This window comes from Oncorhynchus mykiss, chromosome 2, assembly GCF_013265735.2.
Source record: "Oncorhynchus mykiss isolate Arlee chromosome 2, USDA_OmykA_1.1, whole genome shotgun sequence".
Lineage (NCBI taxonomy): Eukaryota > Metazoa > Chordata > Actinopteri > Salmoniformes > Salmonidae > Oncorhynchus > Oncorhynchus mykiss.
This window is the reverse complement of record NC_048566.1, coordinates 53218335-53243476: the sequence shown is the minus strand read 5'-3', so window position 1 is coordinate 53243476 and position 25142 is coordinate 53218335. Positions and strand designations below refer to the sequence as shown.

At 42.2% G+C, this 25142-nt stretch overlaps 1 protein-coding gene across 2 annotated transcripts in view; it reads right to left on the bottom strand.

The window, feature by feature from the left end:
* ptpn9a (protein tyrosine phosphatase non-receptor type 9a) overlaps positions 1 to 25142 on the bottom strand; it is a 44147-nt gene that overhangs the window by 5751 nt on the left and 13254 nt on the right. For both annotated transcript variants that reach the window (XM_021564770.2, XM_021564780.2), the window contains exons 2-8: positions 23265 to 23408; positions 17868 to 17957; positions 8039 to 8163; positions 5808 to 5913; positions 5554 to 5664; positions 3907 to 4223; positions 3411 to 3498 (exon numbers count right to left, since the gene is read on the bottom strand). In XM_021564770.2, coding sequence (XP_021420445.2) covers positions 3411 to 3498; positions 3907 to 4223; positions 5554 to 5664; positions 5808 to 5913; positions 8039 to 8163; positions 17868 to 17957; positions 23265 to 23408 — 981 coding nt within the window. The remainder of the gene's footprint in view (positions 1 to 3410; positions 3499 to 3906; positions 4224 to 5553; positions 5665 to 5807; positions 5914 to 8038; positions 8164 to 17867; positions 17958 to 23264; positions 23409 to 25142) is intronic.

Genomic DNA, 25142 nt, shown 5'->3' with positions numbered 1-25142 from the left:
CTTTGACTAATTCCACATTTTGTTGCGTTACAGCATGAATTCAAAATTTATGAAAAAAATTCTCTTCTCACCCACCTACACACAATACCCCATAATGACAAAGTGAAAACATGTTTAGACATTTTTGCACATATTGAAAATGAAATATCCAAGTTACATAATGCACATTTATTGAAAATGAAATACAGAAATATCTCAAATTTACATAAGCATTCACACCCCCTTGCTATGACACTCCATTTCCCTTTGATCATCCTTGAGCTAGCGCAACATGATTGAACTCCACCTGTGGCAAATTCAATTGTTTGGACATGATTTATACACTGAACACCTTCCTAATATTGAGTTGCACGCCTTGTGCCCTCAGAACAGCCTCAATACATCGGGCATGGACTCTACAAGGTGTCGAAAGCGTTCCGCAGGGATGCTGGCCCATGTTGACTCCAATGCTTCCCACAGTTGTGTCAAGTTGGCTGGATGTCCTTTGGGTGGTGGACCTTCGTTACACACAGGAAACTGTTGAGTGTGAAAAGAACTGCAACGCTACAGAGTTTGACATAAAACAGTGCACCTGGCACCTACTACTATACCCCTTTCAAAGGCACTTAAATCTTTGGTCTTACCCATTCACCCTCTGAATGGCACACATACACAAGCCATGTCTCAAGGCATAAAAAAATCCTTCTTTAACCGGTCTCCTTCCCTTCATCTACACAGATTGAAGTGGATTTAACAGGTTACAATAAGGGATCATAGCTTTCACCTGGTCAAAGAGCAGGTGCTCCTAATGTTTTGTACAATCAAGTGTATAAGGCTCCACAGTTGACAGTGCATATTCAGATCAGAAACTATACCATGCGATCCAAGGAGCTGTCCGTAGATCTCCGAAATAGAGTTGTGACATATATCCGGGCAAGGGTATAAAACAATTTCTAGAGTGTTTAAAGTATCCAAGAGCACAGTGGTCTCCATCATTTGGAAATTTAAAAAAAATATATGTCACTACCCAGACTGTGCCAGACTCTGGCTGTCTGACCAAACTGAGCAACCGGGCAAGAAGAACCTAGGTGAGGGAGGTGACCAAGAACCCAATGGCCACTGACAGAATTACAGTTCCTTGGCTGCAATAGGAGAACAGGCTCTGCAGTACTTTACCAATCTGGGCTTTGTGGGAGAGTGGCAGACCGAAGCCACTCCGGAGGAAAAGGGACATGACAGCACGCCTGGATTTGACAGAAATCCCACAAATGACTCAAAGCATAAGGCAAAGGATTCTGTGGTCTAATGCGACAAACTGAACTCTTTGGCCTGAATAAAAAGCACTATGTCTGGAGAAAAACAGGCACAGCTCATCACCCGTACAACACCATCCCTACTGTAAGCATGGTGGTGGCAGCATCATGCTATGGGGATGCTGGGAGACTGGTGAGGATAGAAGAAACAATGAATGGAGCCAAACACAGGCAAATCCTCAATGAAAACTCGCTTCAGAGCGCAAACAACCTTTGACTAGAGAAGATTTATGTGCCAACAGGACAATGACCCCAAGCATACAGCCAAATCAATGTTGGAATGGCTTCAGATCAAAAATGTGAGTTCTTGAGTGGCCTAGCCAAAGCCCAGACTTGAATCCCATTGAAAATCTGTGGAAATACTTAAAGATTGCTGTTCACTCCCCATCTAATTTAACAGAGCTTGAGAAAATCTGCAAGGAAGAATGGGAGAAATCCCCAGATCCAGATGTTCAAAGCTGATACGGACATACCCAAGACAACTCAAACCTGTAATTGCCACCAAAGTGGCTTGGTGGGGGTGTGAATTGACTCAGGGGTGTGAATAGCTAGTGGGGCAAAAAAGTATTTAGTCAGCCACCAATTGTGCAAGTTCTCCCACTAAAAAAAGATGAGGCCTGTAATTTTCATCATAGGTACACTTCAACTATGACAGACAAAATTAGAAAAAAAATCCAGAAAATCACATTGTAGGATTATTAATGAATTTATTTGTAAATTATGGTGGAAAATAAGTATTTGGTCAATAACAAAAGTATCTCAATACTTTGTTATATACCCTTTGTTGGCAATGACAGAGGTCAAACGTTTTCTGTAAGTCTTCACAAGGTTTTCACACACTGTTGCTGGTATTTTGGCCCATTCCTCCATGCAGATCTCCTCTAGAGCAGTGATGTTTTGGGGCTGTTGCTGGGAAACACGGACTTTCAACTCCCTCCAAAGATTTTCTATGGGGTTGAGATCTGGAGACTGGCTAGGCCACTCCAGGACCTTGAAATGCTTCTTACGAAGCCACTCCTTCGTTGCCCGGGCGGTGTGTTTGGGATCATTATCATGCTGAAAGACCCAGCCACATTTAATCTTCAATGCCCTTGCTGATGGAAGGAGGTTCACTCAATCTCACGATACATGGCCCCATTCATTCTTTCCTTTACACAGATCAGTCGTCCTGGTCCCTTTGCAGAAAAACAGCCCCAACGCATGATGTTTCCACCCCCATGCTTCACAGTAGGTATGGTGTTCTTTGGATGCAACTCAGCATTCTTTGTCCTCCAAACACGACGAGTTGAGTTTTTACCAAAAAGTTATATTTTGGTTTCATCTGACCATATGACATTCTCCCAATCTTCTTCTGGATCATCCAAATGCTCTCTAGCAAACTTCAGACGGGCCTGGACATGTACTGGCTTAAGCAGGGGGACACGTCTGGCACTGCAGGATTTGAGTCCCTGGCGACGTAGTGTGTTACTGATGGTAGGCTTTGTTACTTTGGTCCCAGCTCTCTGCAGGTCATTCACTAGGTCCCCCCCGTGTGGTTCTGGGATTTTTGCTCACCGTTCTTGTGATCATTTTGACCCCACGGGGTGAGATCTTGCGTGGAGCCCCAGATCGAGGGAGATTATCAGCTGCTCCCACAGCTGATTTCTTCAAACCAAGCTGCCTACCTATTGCAGATTCCGTCTTCCCAGTCTGGATTTTTTTCTCATTTTGTCTGTCATAGTTGAAGTGTACCTATGATGAAAATTACAGGCCTCTCTCATCTTTTTAATTGGGAGAACTTGCACAATTGGTGGCTGACTAAATACTTTTTTGCCCCACTGTATGTAAATGAGATCTGTATTTCATTTTCAATAAATGTGCAAACATTTCAAAAAATATATTTTCACTTAGTCATTATGGGGTATTGTGTGTAGATGGACAATTTCTTTATTTAATATATTTTGAATTCAGGCTGTAACAAAATGTGGAATAAGTCAAGGGGTATGATGAATACTTAGTGAAGGCACTGTATGCACGATGCACAGGTGGTTCCTAGAAAGTGTTACTGATATCTCTTGTATTATGATTCTGTAAACTTTAACTACATTTAACGTCATTTAACTTTTGAGAAGTACACACCTCGTTTCTTCTGGTTTTCAGGTGAACTCTTGTTTGGTCAAGACACAGGACATCCCCATAGCGATTCCTCTCCTGGTTGTATGCAGTACTGGAGAGATTGACAGACACAAAATCAACCAATGGTGATTTATGAATATCAGAAAACAATACATCAAGTTCCTACTGGTGCAAAGTTTTGCCACCCAGTTTGACACTTTACTTCTTTCCATGGAAGTTTAATTGATAAACCTACAGTCTCCTCTCCTTTGTAACCCAGTGAGGGTTCAGGGGCCTCAAAGAATCAGAGTAGGAGTGCTGGTATATGATCAGTTTTGCCTTAGATCATAAAGAATACAATTACACGGACAGGAGAGATTTATCCTAGATCAGCGCCTACTCAGACGCTTTGTGAATATTGGCCCGGAACTCTAGGCTTCTCCCCGTCCAGCTCAAAAGCCTGGAAATGTAGACAGACCCAAAGCTAAACCTTTATAAGTGCTTCTATCCATCTACTCACAGGGCACAATGGAATGTCCCAGGTGGTTGCTCCTTGCGGATTTCCTCATACTCCAGGTGGATGCCTGAGCGCTGGAGCCTGCCCAGGTGGGCCATGAACTCAGGCAGACGCATGGCCTCAGGCCCAGGGTTGTGGACCGACGAGTCCTCCAGGGGGATGCCAACCAGCTCATCCACGGGGTCCACACGGCCGTTCTGCCCAGCCAGAAGCTGCTGGTTCCAGCCGTGGGCATCCAGGGGCAGCAGCCCCCCCAGGTGCTCAGGGAGACAGTCCCGTGGGAGGTGCTGGCATAGGTCAGACATTCTGACCATCTGGACCTGGGAGAGGAGAGGGGAAGGATGTAGGAAAGAGTGAGGGCTTCACCTACCACAGTCAAATAACTTCCTTGCTCCGTTTCAAAACACACTCACGTCATTACAACTGGACCACATTTCAATACAAGTCTGGAATCCTTTTTTAGGACATCCTGATTTGTAAGCTGTAGGTTTCAAGCTTTTAGGATGTTCAATGGATTCTGTACAATAGAGGATTAGGTTGATTTCATTCCCATTTAATTTCTGGGGCCTCCCCTGGGTGCACATTTTGTGGGGGAGGGGCAGGACTGAGTTTGGGAAACTCTGTGTGCTTTTAATTTATGCTCCCATGACCCATTCAATAAATGGATTCCAGTTCTGATGTTGCATATTAAAGCCATTCTACAAATGTCATCTCAATGAAAAATGTGATTGTGGTGATAACACCAAGCACCCAATCTCATGACCTCCTCTAGTTCATCAAAAGATGCAGGTTAAAGTTAAAACGAGATCAATGACTAACTCAAGTTGTCTTTCTAGTTCTGGTGAGGCAAATCAAATCACTCTACTGCCTTTCTTAACTAATCTGCTTTAAGAGATACAGCATGTACTGTATCTATAAGAGGCACGCAAAAGATTTGTCATACAGTTTAGTGAAATGGCACTGTTTTCCAAATAGAGGGCACTACTTTTGACTAGGGTCCATTGGGCTCTGATCAAAAGTAGTGCACTATATAGGGTGTAGGGTGCCATTTTGGACGCTGCAGTGGTGATTCCAGATACCAAACATTGGCATTCCCTGAGGGGAGTGACTTCCTGTGTAGAGGTCACAGTGGAGACACCTTGCATCCATCAATCATGACAGCTGAGGAAGTGCCTTGTGTACCAATTACATGCAGGGGTGGACAGTGGGTTCACCTTCCATCGTCAGGTTTTATACACTGGAAGGGATCTTAACGATCATCCCCAGGTCCCAGGAGTGTTTATCTGCTCCTTACTAGGAGATGTTCCTAAACTACGGCAGGGAGTGAAAGGGGTTACTGGTGTAATGTCTTGAGACACAGGGGCCATGCGTCGCTCTACACTGTGAGGCTAAGCCTATGATAGTGCACCATGCCAGAACATCTCAATCATGCTGCATCTGAAAAACCACTGTTTTAAATGGAAACTGATGGCACAGCTTGCATGGTGCTAGCAACACCAGGGTTGTGTGATTCCTGCATTGGCCAGATATACTTAGGAAGTAGATTTAGAACAGTCACTGTCACACATTCTTGATAGTTAAAGTTGGACTTAGTGCTCGTTTCTGAAGATATGATTCTGCCCATAGTGAGAATAATACCACTGCACTCACCCTCTCCCTGAGTTTCTCCTTAAGCAGCAGGCTCAGCAGGTTGTAGGGCACGCGGAACCAGACAGGGGCACCCACTATCAACACTTTCTTCAGCCTGGCAGGGAACGCCCCCTGGTGGAGAGCAGAGCTGCAATTTTGGAACGGTTTTGCAATCCTGGCCACTTTTTCATAAACATACATTTTCTGTCAACATATTATCCTGGTGAACAGTTATTGATACACTACTACAATATGCTGGCTCAGTACTTTCTAACCTTGAGTAAGTTGAGGATCTTCTTGCTCAGGTCCAGCTCAAAGTTGGTGTAGTTGGAGCCCGCCATGTCGTAAATGAACACCAGGCCGTTTCTTTGAGTTTCAAAGCTGGAGGGAAAGAGAGAGTGTGCAAAGCTGTCATCAAGGCAAAGGGTGGCTACTTGAAGAATCTCAAATATATTGGTTTAACACTTTTTGGTTAACACATATGGAATCATGTATTTCATAGTTTTGATGTCTTCACTATTATTCTACAATGTAGAAAATAGTAAAAAAAAGTAATAAAAACCCTTGAGTAGGTGTCCAAACTTTTGACTGGTACTGTATGATGGTAATACCTTAATACATTATAAGCAGATTTATAATTCCGTGTGCTATGCATAATGTACTATAATGAATGCCATTGATGCACATAATTAGTGGTGTAAAAAAAATATATATGCGCCTGCCAGGTCACACACCAACATGTCTCATATTTGGTACAATTTGTCAGTTTTTTTTTACCCAATGGTCTTGATTATCAATGAAAGGGAATTGATCATGTCATTTAAGCTGGAGTCTCATCCACATAACTGAACAGATAATACTGGTCCTCCGTAGCTTAGTTGGTAGAACATGGCGCTTGGAACACCATGATAGTGGGTGAGATTCCCAGGACCACCAATGCGTGAAAACATGTCTTTGGATAAAAGTGTCTGCTATATATATATATATATATATATATATATATATATATATATATATATATATATATATATATATATATATATATATATATATATATATATATATATATATATATACACACACATATACACACACACAAAAAAATAAAGTGAACACTAAAATAACACATCCTAGATCTGAATGAATGAAATATTCTTATTAAATACTTTTTTCTTTACATAGTTGAATGTGCTGACAACAAAATCACAAAAATGATCAATGAAAATCAAATGTATCAACCCATGGAGGTCTGGATTTGGAGTCACACTCAAAATTAAAGTGGAAAACCACACTACAGGCTGATCCAACTTTGATGTAATGTCCTTAAAACAAGTCAAAGAGGCTCAGTAGTGTGTGTGGCCTCCACGTGCCTGTATGATCCCCTACAACGCCTGGGCATGCTCCTGATGAGGTGGCGGATGGTCTCCTGAGGGATCTCCTCCCAGACCTGGACTAAAGCATCCGCCAACTCCTGGACAGTCTGGTGAAACGTGGCGTTGGTGGATGGAGCAAGACATCTTGTCCCAGATGTTCTCAATTGGATTCAAGTCTGGGGAACGGGCGGGCCAGTCCATAGCATCAATACCTTCCTCTTGCAGGAACTGCTGACACACTCCAGCCACATGAGGTCTAGCATTGTCTTGCATTAGGAGGAACCCAGGAGGAACAAAGGGGCCAACCGCACCAGCATATGGTCTCACAAGGGGTCTGAGGATCTCATCTCGGTACCTAATGGCAGTCAGGCTACTTCTGGCGAGCACAGAGGGCTGTGCGGCCCCCCAAAGAAATGCCACCCCACACCATGACTGACCCACTGCCAAACCGGTCATGCTGGAGGATGTTGCAGGCAGCAGAACGTTCTCCACGGCGTCTCCAGACTCTGTCACGTGCTCAGTGTGAACCTGCTTTCATCTGTGAAGAGCACAGGAGGTCATTTTGCAGGGCTCTGGCAGTGCTCCTCTTGCTCCTCCTTGCACAAAGGCCAAGGTAGCGGTCCTGCTGCTGGGTTGTTGCCCTCCTACGGCCTCCTCCACGTCTCCTGATGTACTGGCCTGTCTCCTGGTAGCGCCTCCATGCTCTGGACACGACGCTGACACACAGCAAACCTTCTTGCTACAGCTCGCATTGATGTGCCATCCTGGATGAGCTGCACTACCTGAGCCACTTGTGTGGGTTGTAGACTCAGTCTCATGTTACCACTAGAGTGAAAGCACCGCCAGCATTCAAAAGTGACCAAAACATCAGCCAGGAAGCATAGGAACTGAGAAGTGGTCTGTGGTCCCCACCTGCAGAACCACTCCTTTATTGGGGGTGTCTTGCTAAATGCCTATAATTTCCACCTGTTGTCTATTCCATTTGCACAACAGCATGTGAAAATTGTCAATCAGTGTTGCTTCCTAAGTGGACAGTTTGATTTCACAGAAGTGTGATTGACTTGAGTTACATTGTGTTGTTTAAGTGTTCCCTTTATTTTTTTGAGCAGTGTATATAAAATCTCTGTTCTCACCTCTCCACAGCCTGGTCCAGGAGGTAGAAAAGAGCTTGCAGGACAACATGGTTGCCTGTCTTGTTGGGGTGGTGGAGTTTGGCCGTGTACAAGGCTATGGAGGCACCTGATGGGTCTCGCACACTCTGGTAGAACAGAACAGACAGGGGTCAAAGTAAGGAGCGATTAGGGTGTGCATCTTAGCTGCACTGCGGGGCACAGATGCCAACATCCTAATATTCAAATAAGATTCCATACAGTACCTTAGTTGAGCAAAGGAAGATAATAAGCAGCACATCACAAACCAGAAGTCTTTTAAAACCATGTTAAAAAGTGACCGCAAATGTAATTTAGTATTAACGTCAATTTGTTTCTGTTGATCTAAACACACAGGGAATTGTAAGTGGTATTCTGACAGAGGTGCATAAAGTTGACAGTAGAAGTACATACAGGACTAGTTGCACACTGGATCCAACATGCAATCATCAAATACATGGGGCAGAGCAGCAGCGTGCAGGTCCAAGTATCTAAGATGGGGTCTGGGTTCAGGTTGACCACAAGGTGGCAGAGTAGACATGACCATGAGAAGCAATGAGAGCTTTGGCCACGTGGAAGCACCTGGGTTCACAGTCAGATTTAAAATGGGCGCCGCCTCATCTCTGAAGGAGTGACTTGTATGAAACAAAAAGTCTGGAATGGGACATTGCACTTAACCGGAAACAATTGTTAAAACAAGGGTCCCATTCATTTAAAACAAGTTCACAGGTTACTGGAGTATCAATGAAAATACATTGTTCTTGCACTTTGTGCAACTGTGTGACCTATTCAAAATGACAGAATTTTAACTGAATAGTCTAGTCTGAACCGCAACAGTGAGGAGCATACAATACATTGGCACAATTTACACTCACCCCAACATCCAAAAAGCAGATTGAGTGACTATTTTGACAAATTTATTTACCCCTTTATCAGGGCCCACATTCATAAAGTGTCTTCGAGTGAGAGTGCTGAATAAGATGTTTGACATTTTAGATTAGAATGAATAAGATTATGGGGAAGACATGATCCTAGATCAGCACTCCTCCTAGGCGCATAATGAATACAGGCCCCGGACATTCCTGTTATTTGAGGGCAAAATAGTCTTACGACTAAAAATACCTGACAGGATACAGACAGAGGGCCAGTGCTGAAGTGGTGGAAGTGTTCTTTCTGTGAGGAAGGAGGTGGTCTCAAATTGATGCAGCAGACTGGCAGTGGCGTGACAATGGGAAGGGAGGGGGAAGAGAAGAGGGATCGGTGACAATCAGCTGTCATAGCTCTAGCCCTGCTGACTGACTCAGATTTCCAGGCAAGGAGGGCAGGGAGAGAGGGAGGGACCCTTCACTACCACACTTGATCCCAGTCCAAGACAAACTACATGGAAGGACCCTGACTTCTCTATTTGAACTATTGAGTTATGAACCCATTGCAACAGTCTTCTAAAGACTACCAACATGATATCTTACACACACCACCACCCCCCCCCCCCCCCCCCCCCCACAACATTCTTGCTGAAACTCTACGCAGCTCACCATTAACATTCACAATTCTGAATTACTATAAAATACCATTTTGAATTCAACATCCAATTTATATTACTAGTAGTACTACTACAACTAGCAGCCTTTTACACTCATACCCGTATATGGGTTGAAAATGTCAAATTTGCACACTGATAAGTGCCTAAATTGAAACCAGTGGCTGTACAGTAACATGATCTCAGGGACTCTGTCACAGCTCTGTAAGGATTTTGACAGCTGTTCTGACTTAGACCACCACACGCGACTAGAAGTTTCCCCCATCCTCCCACTAATTTGGCAGCTTTTGCACATTTTTTCATTGCTTGAGTGAGGGAAATGCTGTAACTTACAAGGACTACGTGTTTTGAAAGATGAGACATTGATGATTATAACACCACATTGATGTCATACAAGCAAGCCAAACACCCATGAGTCCAAATGTGCACCTCACATTTCCATGTCATAAAACTATTGTAATATACACTGAGTGTAAATTACATTAAGGACACCAGCTGACCAGGTGAAAGCTATGATCCCTTATTGAAGTAACTTGTTAAAACATTCTGGCTCTGGCTTAGAATACATGGATAACTACAAATACCTAGGTGTCTGGCTAGACTGTAAACTCTCCTTTCAGACTCACATTAAGCATCTCCAATCAAATTAAATCTAGAATCCGCTTCCTATTTTGCAACAAAGCTTCCTTCACTCATGCGGCCAAACATAACCTTGTAAAACTGACCATCCTACCGATCCTTGACTTTGGCGATGTCATCTATAAAATAGCCTCCAACACAAACTGGATGTAGTCTATCACAGTGCCATCGGTTTTGCCACCAAAGCCCCATACACTACTCACCACTGTGACCTATACGCTCTCGTTGGCTGGCCCTCGCTTCATACTCGTCGCCAAACACACTGGCTACAGGTTATCTACAAGTCTCTGCTAGGTAAAGCCCCGCCCTATCTCAGCTCGCTGGTCACCATAGCAGCACCCACTTGTAGCACGCGCTCCAGCAGGTATATCTCACTGGTCACCCCCAAAGCCAATTCCTCCTTTGGTCGCCTTTCCTTCCAGTTCTAGAGAAGCTAGAGATTCCCATCTCCCTCACTAGCTTTAATAACCAGCTGTCAGAGCAGCTCACAGATAGCTGGGCTGTATACAGGTGCAGTGATCTACCTCATCCCCATATGGTATTTTTTCATTTATTTTGCACCACAGTATCTCTACATGCACAGCCATCTTTTGCACATTACCATTCCAGTGTTTAATTGCCATATTGTAATTACTTCGCCACCATGGCCTATTGATTGCCGTAACTCCCTTATTTGACCTAATTTGCAATTACTGTATATAGACTTTGTTTTCTACTGTATTATTGACTATGTTTTTTTCATTCCATGTGTAACTCTGTGTTGCTGGTGTATGTGTCGAACTGCTATGCTTTATCCTGGCCAGGTCGCAAATGAGAACTTGTTCAACTAGCTTACCTAGTTAAATAAAGGTGAAATAATTTTTGGGGAAGAAATCCACTTCAAATCAGTGTAGATGAATAGGGGATACAGGTTAAAGGATTTTTAAGTGAATGGGCAAGACAATATTTAAGCGCCTTTGAACAGAGTATGGTAGTAGGTGCCAGGTGTACTGTTGTGTCAAGAACTGCAATGCTGCTGGGTTAACAAAGAAACAAGTCCGACTATATGCTTCAATTTAGAGTTATTTATGCAACTTTAGTTGCGATACAAACGTTTGGCTATACGTTTTGATTTTTAATACATTTTACGGCTGCATGATGTGACTAATGATAATTAGGAAAAAAAAAAAAAAGCATGAAAGGCACGAGCTCCGATTTGTTTGTTTTGTGCAGGCTGCATACACTTCAGTCTCTCCTTCACAATTTGACAAGCACTTAATATTCTAACCAGGCCTTATATTTCCCGGTGGCATCCTCCTTGTGTGGCTGTAAAGCAAATCCATCACTTTTGCAACCCAAAGTGTATTGTGCTCTTGGGCTGAATATAATCATTAGAATTCCCTTCTCCCGGCTACCATACGCTGAAGCACCTCTCACTCAAAAGGCTCTCTCAGATATCTCAATTAAGTGATGGGGTCCTTCTCACAGGCATCTCAGCGAAGTAGTATACTACAAGTGAAGACCGACATGTCGGGGACGCAACTGCGCAAATCCCTCATCGAATTTGGAGGCGCATATTTAAGATGATAGAACTGTCCACGTGTTGCCTACTTTGTTAGGCCTACTCATTTTGTTGGCAGACAAACACCTACGTCAACCTACTATCCCCATAGTTCTAAAGTTAAAACCTATTCTATTGGTCAACCTCTCCTTCTGTGCTATAAATAAATATTCCAAACATACTCTGGGACATTTGTGGGATGTGAGATCCCAAATTAATACAAACACTCCCATCAAAAAACTGTTTAAGAGCAAATGAGGCTGACAACAGATCAGAACCATTTAGCTTAAAAAAAAATGTTGATAAATTATTAGGCTATTTCTTCACATAAGTGAAGCAATGCACACCGCAGTAGGCTAGGGAGAAAACTTCTCAAAAGTGACTGCAAATGGAATAAAGAATGTAACGCTTTATTTTAAATGTGCAATTATGGTGGAAATTCTTAACCAAACTTGAAACTCACATGCCACCTATGTATGCCACTTAGGCTCTACAATGGTTGTAAAGCGGATTAAACGTAAAGTTATTTGGCCATTTTAGTTGTGATACAAAAACATAAAGGCCTATGGGCTAGGCTACATGAGGTGAGCGACTATGATTTTTTAAATAGTCACAGAAAAAGGCATACACTGTTTCTTGCCTTACTGCACATCCTTCACAAGTGAAAATGCAGTTGAAATGGTAAGTTTATATACACTCAGGTTGGAGTCATTAAAACTTGTTTTTCAACCACCACAAATTTCTTGTTAACAAACTATAGTTTTGGCAGGTCGGTTAGGACATCTACTTTGTGCATGACAAGTAATTTTTCCAATAATTGTTTACAGACAGATTATTTCACTGTATCACAATTCCAGTGGGTCAGAAGTTTACATACACTAAGTTGTCTGTGCCTTTAAACAGCTTGGAAAATTCCAGAAAATGCCATGGCTTTGACATACTTTGAGTTGATTGGAGGTGTACCTGTGGATGTATTTCAAGGCCTACCTTCAAACTCAGTACCTCTTTTCTTGACATCATGGGAAAATAAAAATAAATCAGCCAAGACCTCAGAAAAAAAGATGTAGACATCCACAAGTCTGGTTCATCCTTGGGAGCAATTTCCAAACACCTGAAGGTACCATGTTCATCTGTACAAACAATAGTACGCAAGTATAAATACCATAGGACCAAGCAGCCGACATACTGCTCAGGAAGGAGACGCGTTCTGTCTCCTAGAGATGAACGTACTTTGGTGCGAAAAGGGAAAACCAATCCCAGAACAGCAAAGGACCTTGTGAAGATGCTGAGGAAACGGGTACCATAGTATCTATATCCACAGTAAAACTAGTTTGTTATATATATATATATATATATAGAACCTGGAAAGGCCGCTGAGCAAGGCAGAAGCCACTGCTCCAAAACCACCATAAAAAAAGTCAGACTACGATATGCAGCTGCATATGGGGACAAAGATCGTACTTTTTGGAGAAATGTCCTCTGGTCTGATGAAACAAAATTAGAATCGTTTGGCCATAATGACAATCGTTATGTTCGGAGGAAAAAGGGGGACGCTTGCAAGCTGAAGAACACCATCCCAACCGTGAAGCACGGGTGTGGCAGCATCATGTTGTGGGGGTGCTTTGCTGCAGGAGGCACTTATCACTTCACAAAATAGATGGCATCATGAGGCAGGAAAATAAGGGGGATATATTGAAGCAACATCTGAAGACATCAGTCAGGAAGTTAAAGCTGGATTGGAAATGGGTCTTCCAAATGGACAATGACCCCAAACATACTTCCAAAGTTCTGGCAAAATGGCTTAAGGACAACAAATTCAAGGTATTGAAGTGGCCATCACAAAGCACCGACCTCAATCCTATAGAACATTTGTGGGCAAAACTTAAGGTGTGTGCGAGCAAGGAGGCCTACAAACCTGACTCAGTTACACTAGCTCTGTCACGAGGAATGGGCCAACATTCACACAACTTATTGTGGGAAGCTTGTGGAAGGCTACCCAAAATGTTTGACCCAAGTTACACAATTAGTATTTGGTAGGATTGCCTTTAAATTGTTAATGTAAACTTCTGACCCACTGGGAATGTGATGAAAGAAATAAAAGCTGAAATAAATCATTCTCTACTATTATTCAGAAATTTCACATTCTTAAAATAAAGTGTCCTAAAACCGGGAATTTTTACTAGGATTAAACGTCAGGAATTGTGAAAAACTGAGTTTAAATGCACTTGGCTAAGGTGTATGTAAACTTCAACTGTACATAAGTTCAAGAGTAAAAATGTGCTTAACAATACACATACGTTGCATGGACTAATAGTAATAGTGTTTAAAATAGTTTTTTTTAATGACTACCGCATCTCTGTACCCGACACATACAGAATTGTAAGGTCTCGCAGTCGAGCAATGAATTTCAAAACAAGATTAAACCACAAAGACCTGGGAGGTTTTCCAATGCCTCACAAAGAAGGGAACCTATTGGTAGATGGTTAAAAATAAAATAAAAAACATGGTGAAGTTAATAATTACATTTTGGATGGTGTTTCAGTACACCCAGTCACTAAAGATACAGACGTTCTTCCTAACGCAGTTGCCGGAGAGGAAGGAAATTGCTCAGGGATTTCACCATGAGGACAATGGTGACGTTAAAAAAAAAAATGAGAGAAGGAATATAAAAATATTCCAAACATTCATCCTGTCTGCAATAACACACTAAAGTAAAACTGCAAAAAATTAACCATGTCCTGAATAAAGTGTCTGGGGCAAATCCAACACAACACTCAGTACCACTCCTCATATTTTCAAGCATAGTTGTGGCTGCATCATAGGTATGCTTGTCATCGTCAAGGATTAGGGAGGTTTCTTTGGATAAAAAGAAACAGATAAGCACATGCAAAATCCTAGAAGAAAAACCTTGTTCAGTCTGCTTTCCAATAGATACTGGGAGACAAATTCACCTTTCAGCTGGACAATAACATAACACACACTGGAGTTGCTTACCAAGACGACATTGAAAGTTCCTGAGTTACCCAATTACAGTTGACTTAAAAATCATCTTAAATCTATGGCAAGACTTGAAAATGTCTGTCTAGCAATGATCAACAACCAAATTGACAAAGCTTAAAGAATGTTAAAATATTGTACAATTCAGGTATGTAAAGCTATTAGACTCACAGCTGTAATTGATTCTAACATGGATTGTCTCAGGGGGTTGAATTCTTATCTAATCAAGATACTTTTGGTCATGTAGTGTATGTGGACACCTGCTCCTCAAACATCTCATTCCATAAATCATGGACATTAATATGGTCCCTACTTTGCTTCTACAACAGCCTCCACGCTTCTGGGAAGGCTTACCACTAGATGTTGGAACATTGCTGCTGAGACTTGCTTCCATTCAGCCACAAGAGCATTAGGGAGGTTGGGCATTGATTTTTGGCGATTAGGCCTGGCTTGCAGTCAGCGTTCCAATTCATCCCAAAGGTGTAAGTTAGTGTTGAGGTCAGGGCTCTGCACGCCAGTCAATATTTTACACACCGATCGACAAACCATTTCTGTTTGGACCCCACTTTGTGCACGGGAGCATTGTCATGCTGAAACAGGAAAGGGCCTTCCCCAAATTGTTGCCACAAAGTTGGAAGCACAGTATCATCTAGCACGTCATTGTATGCTGTAGCGTTCATTTCCCTTCACTGGAACAAGGGGACTAGCCCGAACCATATCACAGCCCTAGACCATTATTGCTCCTCCACCAAACTTTACATTTGGCACTAAGCAGTCGGGCAGGTAGCTTTCTCCTGACATCTACCAAACCCAGATTAGTCCATCAGACTGGACTGCCAGATGGTGAAGCGTGATTCATCACTCCAGAGACTCCAATGGTGGAGAACGTTACACCACTCCAGTTGACGCTTGGCATAGTGATCTTAGGCTTGTGTGCGGCTGCTCGGCCATGGAAACCCATTTCATGAAGCTCCCGACAAACAGTTATTGTGCTGACGTTGCTTCCAGGGGCAGTTTGAAACTTGGTAGTGAGTGTTGCAACCGAGGACAGACTATTTTTATACGCTACAGCACTCGGCGGTCTTGTTCTGTGAGCTTGTGTGGCCTACCACTTCTCGGCTGAGCCGTTGTTGCTCCTATACGTTTCCACTTCACAATAACAGCACTCAGTTAACCAGTGCAGCAATTTGACGAACTGACTTGTTGGAATGGTGGCATCCTATGACGGTGCCACTTTGAAAGTCACGGAGCGCTTCAGTAAAGCCAAGCTACTGCAAATGTTTGTCTATGGAGATTGCATGGCTGTGTTCTCAAATTGTATACACCTGACAGCAACAGGTGTGGCTGAAGTCAACCAAATCCACTAATTTGAAGGGATGTCGGGATGTCCATATACTTTTGTATATATAGTGTATATTAGTGTTACACAAATAGAAAAAACATTTAATCCCACTTTGTAACACCAAAATGTGGAGAAAGTGAAGGGGTGTACATAATTTCTGAAGTCACTCCAGGATAAAGTGACCAGACGACAGGATAGACAGTAAACAGTAGCAACAGCATATGTGATGAGTCTGTCAATGCAGATAGTAGCTATTGGTTAGCTATTTAACTATTTAGTAGTCTTATGGCTTGTGGGTAGAAGCTTTTCAGGAAACAAAAAAACCTTAGTTGAAGACTGAGTCATAAAAGTGCATTGAAATGACTTAGGAACTGTACACACTGGAGGTGTGTGGCTACTTGGAAGCACCAGTTAGTTATACCTCGCACGCAAACCCTTTTTTTTGTCTTGTTGCACCTACCCCAAATGTTCCAAGCATATTACCATACTACTGAATGTATCCAGAGTAATTTTAACAAATGCAGCAAAAATGTAAAATGCACATTAAATCAACAGTGTCCCTTTAGTCTAAGAATTTCCCATAATCTCTAAACGGTTCCCTTTTAATTACTACCATGGATAATGCATATCCCCCCCCCCCCCCCCAAGCTCATACAGCTCCAGAAATCTCAAAGCTGTAAAAAAAAAAAGAAGTTCAAGAGCATTTCCTCTGCCGGTCTCCCCATCCTGACGAGAGCTTCCTCCTAATGGGGAGTGAGTGACAGGAAGGGAAACAACATCTACTAGCTGCTCCATAGACAGAGGATATCAAATTTAATGTCTAGTCCTGGAGTTGTTATAGTGTTCATCTTTTTCAGCATCTGGGCTATGTTCAGTAGGCATGATGCAGGAGAAAACGCACAGGGTTGCCAAAGCTGGCATAACCAATTGTGTGTGCCAAGAGTGTAACAGGGATGTGTGCTTATTCCTCTCCTGTACTCCCTGTTCACCCACGACTGTGTGGCCACGCACAACTCCATCAATGGGCCTGCAGTGGAACGCGTTGAGAGCTTCAAGTTCATCGGTGTCCAAATCACTAAGAACTTAATGGACACAGTCGTGAAGAAGCCGCGACAGCGCCTCTTCCCACCCAGGAGGTTGAAAAGGCTTGGCATGGGCTCTCAGAATCCTCAAAAAGTTGTACAGCTGTACCATTGAGAGCACCTTGACTGGCTGCATCACTACTTGGTATGACAATAGCACTGTCCTCGATCGCATGGCGCTACAGAGGGTGGTGCGGAAAGTTAGGCGGTGTAAAAGGAAGGCCTGGAAAATCATTTAAAAAAAGACTCCAACCACCCAAGCCACAGACGTCAAGTCGGACACAAACAAGCACCTGAACAGCTTTGATCCCCATGCCATAAGACCACTAAATAGCGAACAAAATATCAGAGTTGACCTTTATATTTTCTTATTTTTCATGCACACTCACAGGGCCCAACACACAGCTGCCACTCTGTTATTAATAATATATCCTGATGCCTAGTCACCTTACCCCTATCAATCCAGTATCCCTGCACATTGTAAATATGGTACTGGAACTGACCCTGTATGTAGTATGCTTAATTTGTGTTCTTATTTTTTAGATCTTGTGTGTTTGTTCTACCTTGTCATTTTTAGTATTAAATTATTGATTACTGCATTTTTGGGGTTAGAGCTTGTAAGAAAGGCATTTAACTGTACATGTGACATTAAAACTTGAAACTATTAGACTCACCAGCACAGTGAACTTTCCACTGAGCAGTTCTGAGCGCAGAGGTTCCTCCTGGGGCTGTAGTTTGACAATGCCCTCTTTCAGACGGGTCTCCTAGAAACATGAGAAAGAGTTAAAAAGGGAACATCAGGCCTGTGAGGCCTACAGTACAACATCCATCCACTACACAGGTGTTCAGGTTGCAATGTGTGCATGCTTTTTGTTCCAGTCCAGCACTAAACACACTTGATTCAAATCCACCTACATCTTCAATGTAGGCCGCTACTATTAGTCCAATCAGGTGTGTTTGTGCCGAGCCAGAGCAAAAGTCTGCTTCTGTTCCAGCCCAGCACAACGAATTCAAATGATAAGCTAATCAGTCTTCAATTAAGACCTTGATTTGTTGAATTGGGTGTGTTGGTGCTAGGCAGGAGCAAAAGACTGGAGGATGCAAACAGAACTCCATTCCTCATCCCAGACAGTGTCTCAGAACTCTTCAGTGACTGGCCTTTCCTTAATCTGTACTGATCAAAGGCTGGAAGGATGAAGGCAATGATATGGATAACGCCTACCAGCGAGTGTGCTTTCACTCGTCATGTGATTACAAGGAAGTTTAGATGAAAGGAAAGAGAAAGGAAAATAAACCATTTGACAGATGAGCTTCAGGATGTGTTGCTTCAGTGCTAGGATGTGTCATATTACAGAGATACCGTGATATAGAAGCAGATAAGCTATAAATACCCGTGGGAAGCTGTGAATGAAACCTTGCAGGCTACACTACAATAACAGTTCCAAAGAACTACCTGCCCGAGTGACTAGAGCGCCTTTACCTTGTCTCCCGTTTTGCTTCACGCGGATCAAGAGGCTTCAATGGACTACCATGGAAAACAATTGGATACCCATGGACAAAGGACTATGACGTATTACATAACATGCTTACAGTTATAGGAGGAGTCACCATAGAATTAATATGTGGGACAATATACTAGTGGCCCTACGGGGCAAAGTAGCATTCGATATTTAGTGAGAGTGCACACAAAGCACACTACCAGTGAGTACAAATGGGAGAAATGTATTTTCTTCAAATTGTTGTGGCCACCTTTTTGTCCAGTTTAATTAACAATTTCATGTATTAGAGCCTTGAATTTGTCCTCTGGTGTGACATAATGCTAATATAAAAAGGCTTAATGATTCTCAAATTGACAAGAAAATGTTTTGATTTCTTGGAAATTCCACATTACTGATTGGAATTGTTTTTAAACAATAATTGAATTGTATAATGACAGTAACCAAGTGTCTCCCCATTACATTTAGAGTAAAATTCACAGTAATTTCACAACCTTTAGTTTACTTGTATATTATGATGTTTCCTGCAGCGATTTTTTTACTTTTACTGTTGAAAAGCAATATTCCAAGTACAAATACAGTAAAGTTCACACACTCAAGGGTAAAAAAAAAAAATGTTTTGTGCAAAATACTGTTTTTTAGACAACTGCAAACTTCAAGGAGTAGGGCATTCAAGGAGTGGTTTCAATGGAAAATGAGTGAAGTCATCAGCCCCCCCTTGCTTGAGGAACAATAGAGGTGCAATAGACTAGCCAGAACCGCTTCAAAGCACCTTGGCTTAGATTCTACAAGTATCTGGAACTTTCAGAGGAATGTGACACCAATCCTCCACAAGAAATACCATAATTTGGTGTTTTGTTGATGGAAAACTCTGTTAAAAGGCACCTCTCCAGTGTTCAATTGGGTTGAGATCTGGCGACAGACTGCCATGGCATATGATTTACATTGTTTTCATGCTTATCAAACCATTGAATGACCACTCGTGCCCTGTGGATGAGGGCATTGTCATCCTATGGGGCCATAGACATGGCCTGCCCAGCATTTTTAGACATGACCCTAAGCATGATGGGATGTTAATTGGGGCGGCAGGTATCCTAGTGGTTAGAGTGTTGGACTTGTAACCGAAAAGGTTGCAAAATCAAATCCCCGAGCTGACAAGGTAAAAATCTGTCGTTCTGCCCCTGAACAAGGCAGTTAACCCACTGTTCCTAGGCCGTCATTGAAAATTAGAATTTGTTCTCAACTGACTTGCCTAGTTAAATAAAAGGTAGAACCACACCTGTGTGGAACCACCGACTTTCAATATATACTTTGTTTCCCTCATTTACGCAAGTGTTTCCATTATTTGGCAGGTCACCAGGTCACCATTTGAACCAAATGAAGTTATTTGCCTTTATGGACCACAAAAAAAAAGACAAAAAGGGGTGTCACATCAACAAGCCAAATACAGCTCAACCTCAAACACTTTCATTCAAGCAGAGGTAAAACATGGGCATTTCAACCACCTTTCACACAAACTTATTCATACGAGGCAAGATTATTCAGTCCTTAATTGTTATTATTATTATTATTATTTTTTTTTAATCAACCACCACTAAAAGAAACCTCTGATTAAGTGACTTAATGCAAGCAGCTAAATCTAGCCACATCTTGCTGCTATTCAGGAAATTAGAAGGAGAACAAGACATTTGGGAACTTTCCATTTTCTGTGGTGGATTGGAATGGACAAGTCCCATTTTGTGTTCAACAGTTAGAGCCATTTGGCCACAAAAGTGACTAAACACAGCCCCGTCCAAATGGAGGATTAATTAAAGGTCAACTGCCCCTTAGAACCAACTTCTCTGGTTTTAACCTATATGGCATCGATATGAGTCAAACAAATGAGTGTCCAAAATTTACTACAAACTGTAAATAGGATCATTTTTGGTCATTAAGTCAGGTCTCATCCAAAACCGAGTTGAGAGTTTGTCACGATTTACTGGAGAGATGGGTATGGATTACTTACATGCCCACTTTTGCCAAATTTCTAAGTGCTCTGGAGCAGGTTTCTGTCAAGGATCTCTGTACTTTGCTCCGTTCATCCTTCCCTCAATCCTGACTAGTTTCCTAGTCCTCCCTAACCAAAGCCCTTCTACCCCGAATGCTTAGTTTGGCTGGGCAGACAGCTCTAGGAAGAGTATTGGTTGTTCCAAACGTCTTCCATTTAAGAATGGAGGCCACTGTTCTTGGGGACCATCAATGCTGCAGACATTTTATGATACTCTTCTCCAGATCTGTGCCTCGACACAATCCTGTCTATGCGCTCCACGGACAATTTCGTCGACCTCGTGGCTTGGTTTTTGCTCTGATATGCATGGTCAACTGTGTAACCTCAGACAGGTGTGTGCCTTTCCAAAATCATGTCCAATCAATTGAATCTACTACAGGTGGAATCCAAATCAAGTTGTAGAAATATCTCATGGATTTTTTTTTTTTTAAACCCGTTTTCACTTTGTCATTATGGGGTATTGTGTGTAGATTGCTGAGGATTTAAAAAATTGTTTAAATCAATTTTAGAATAAGGCTCTAACAAAATGTTGAAAAAGGTCAAGGGATCCGAGTACTTTCCAAAGGCACTGTATAGCTTTACTACTAGGGATGCACAAAATAATCGGTACGCATACTTTGAGTGCACTGTATATGCAAATTAGCCCATAACGCCACCTATACAAAATAGGCCTAGGACTATACATCCTTTAAGCAGGGTTCATACAGACATTGGCAAGTCAAATTCAAGGACTTTCTCAAGCACTTAATTGAAGGACTTCAGTGTTATACAACTGTATAATTTTTATAAAATGGTACATTAGGGCCTAATATACAGCAGAATCCCCCTCCCCCAAAAAACCATGTAGCGTAAAAAAGAAAAAAAAGTAGGCCATTACCACTAAGCATTTATATTCAAATTATGATTACATTCTAAAGTACTGTATGTGAGAATAATGTGGACATTGTCTGACTAAAATAGATGGGATGCAAGGAGATTTTTCTGTAGCCTATGTGGCCGACGCAGGCACACAAAGCTATGAACAGCTGAAGCATTAATCTCACCATGTGTCACACCATCGCTGTTTTTATAAAGAGAATGTGACAAAAACCAGGCCCCCCCCCCCCCCCCCCCTTTTTTTTTAATGGAAGACTTTGTTTGGAAACCCAAGTTGAAGCCAACATTTACCACAGCACCCTTCAACTGAAGTGGCAGGAAACAAACGAGTGGACACTTCACTCACAAAAACATTTTTTTTAAATGAAATCACAGATAATTGTAGGAGAGCAGGACAACTTATAAATTGGCTCCAACAATAACCCAGACTTTTCAAACACCACACTGAGGAGATGTCTGATTGTCAAGGTAGGCAGCCTACTCCAAATTCAAGTAGGCTAATTCAAGCCCCTTGTATTGTTTAAAATTCAGGTCTAACATGGTGTTTTTTATTCATTAGCAGATCATATTGTGAATAAGCCCATTACGCTATGTAAGTTGATAAAATTAATAGAAATAGCATTGGTCGTTGCGCAATAGTCTAACCTACACATTTGCGCACAGTAGACTGTGTCCAATCCGAGGCACAAAACCCATGAACCCATTACCTTGGGTGCTGTGTGCTCTTCAAACATTTATTTGCACATTGTTATATTACTGGGGTGGCAGGTAGCCTAGTGGTTAGAGCGTTGGTTCAGTAACTGAAAAGTTGCTAGATCGAATCGAGCTGACAAGGTAAAAATATGTCGTTCTGCCCCTGAACAAGGCAGTTAACCCACTGTTCCTAGGCCGTCATTGTAAATGAGAATTTATTCTTAACTGAACACTGCTTCTACAGTATTATGGAAAGTATGGTTTATTCTACATAAAACTGTTACACGGTTTAGAATATGTACATAGGTTCAACAATTGCACTCTTCTCAAATTACTCTGTAGGCTACTGACCGATGCAAAGCTTCCTCAGTGGCCTACATCTCACATCTGCCTGTAGGTCTTGAACTCTACCTGCTCAGCACATGAGTTGAGGCAAACTCATGTCATCCACCTGTCCATAACCTGTAATACATTACATAGATGGAAAGGACTTCGTCACTTACCGGAGACTTTGCTAGTAAAGTGCATATTGTAACACTCAACTTCACTTTTTCATGACACTATATTTACACCCGCTGTAACATATTGCATTATTTTATGGCTGGTTATGACACCTACATAAGTGTCAAAAAATGTTTTCCTTCCGTTTGAAAGTTTGTTTCTTAAATTCTTCAATCATTTAAAAAATAATTATAATTTTAAATAACTTGTAGAAAATACGTTATAACACTGTCATCACCATCAAACATATAAGCCCAAATGTGTGCACGCCAACATGTACACATAAACACGACCGGAAACATACACCTGCATGTGACCAGAGGAGGTTCTTCCAGAGAGGAAGAGGGGGATGTTCCCCCTCAAATGTAGGAGAAAAAAACACATTTTAATTAAAATAAATCTTTCTAAAAAGTTTAGTTCAGCAACCACTGGCACGCCCCACCCACACACACACCCACCCTGTAGCTGTGGAAGAGCTCGATGGCCCGGAGCACGTCGAACTTGCGCGCCATGAGGAACTTGACGGCCACTTCCCAGGACAGGGGGGACACTCCATGCTGAGTGGTCCACTTGTTGATTTCCTCCAGAAACTCCTTTGTAGCCTAAAAATACACACAGAGAGAGATGGTCACACACAATGTACTCACTCCAGGGAGAAATGAAAGACTAGAATAAGTGAAACTCAAGTTTAACATGATACATCCTATGAGGAAGTGGTACATGTATGACCTTTCTATGACATGAAATGCGATCTCACAGGAGGCTACAGAGGGTAGGACAGCTCATAATAATGTCTGGAATGGCGTAAAGGTAATGGTATAAAACATGGAAACCATTCCATTTATTCCGTTACAGCCATTACCATGAGCCCTTCCTCCTCTTTAAAGTGCCACCATAGGTTTACTTAGGAAGGGGTGTTTGGTGGGGGTGGGGACTTAACTGTGTGTGAAAATAAATAGCATAATTTAAAAAAATTCAAAATATAGGTTCAGTAGCACTTTTTGCTTCCACATTTCTGTACTTCCAACAGTGGTGTATTAATCTAAATCAGAACAACTGGATTCCATAAGGTCTGACTATCAAACCTACCAACACAAGGGACGCGAGTGGCATTGCAAATGTACGGTCCCTTACTAGATGTCCGCGGGTGTTATTAAAATAGGCCGACGGCCTCAAGTCGTCCCCCAGGGCACGGTTTTCCAGGAAGTCAAACTAAAATGTCAGAGAGACCGATGTTTAAATTCTTTGACATTTTTCTGCTGTACAGGAAAATTCCACCAGATGGCGACTAGCTGCTTATTGCAAATGGTCAAACCATTAAACGTACATGGCCGTTTCTCGTAAAATGGAAAAGACTTCGAACACGAAACTCGTGAGCACAGGTTTGGCCCAATGTACTTTTAGCCCAGAAATAAGATGGCGTCGAGGCCTCAACGCTCTTTGAATGAATGCCCATTTTCTGGGATTAAAGGTTGAAAACGGTAATACAGCACTAATTTGACCGCTTCAAGTCTAAGTACATAAAGCTACGGTGTAAGGAAAAATATAAACATCCATTTATCTATCGTAATTTACTAGAAATCGTACAACGTCCGTTTGGTGATGGTTAAGCAAATGTGTTTTTTTCTTCATCAAAAAAGTTAGATCCAGTTGCGGCGTGTTAAGGCGAATCTGTTAAGGCAGGTTTCGACGCGCTACGTGATTTTCTATACACACAGTCAATGTGGAGTGACACAGTGTGGGGTTTACATACACAGAGCCTGCAATAGTTACCGGTGTTCAAACTATCAAAGAACCGTCAGACCTAGAGATGTGACATTTTATAAACCTGTTCTGGAGCTTCAGTCGGTAGTGCACGGTGAGTTGTGTGGCTCTAAAAAGATTCTCAGGCCGAGGAACACCTTAGTCCATTTGCAATAACTCAATGCATTTTGAACGGTGCGAAAATGACAACACTTAGAAAAGTCCCAGAAATCACAAGACCAGGTGCATTGAAACCGCCTCGACCCAGAGACGGACCCTAAAGTTTGTCCGATAGCTATTTCAGGGATCCTGTTACAACACCCGGAAAAAGTGCATTTTCAGCACTAATTAAGGTCGCTGCTCGATCTCCGAACTCCGGAGTCGCTAGGCCTACACATAATGTCAGAACTGGACCTGCAGATAACACGTAGTTACGTTCTAAGTTTTTTTATGGTTTTAACAGAAGGCGCTGTGAATTTTGGGACGGCTCTGAAATGTGATAGTTGGCTTCTAAACGAGTTGGACAAAGTGGGTTTGGTGTCAGTATGTATCAGTTTGGTGTCAGAATGATATCTTACTGACTGATGGCCTGA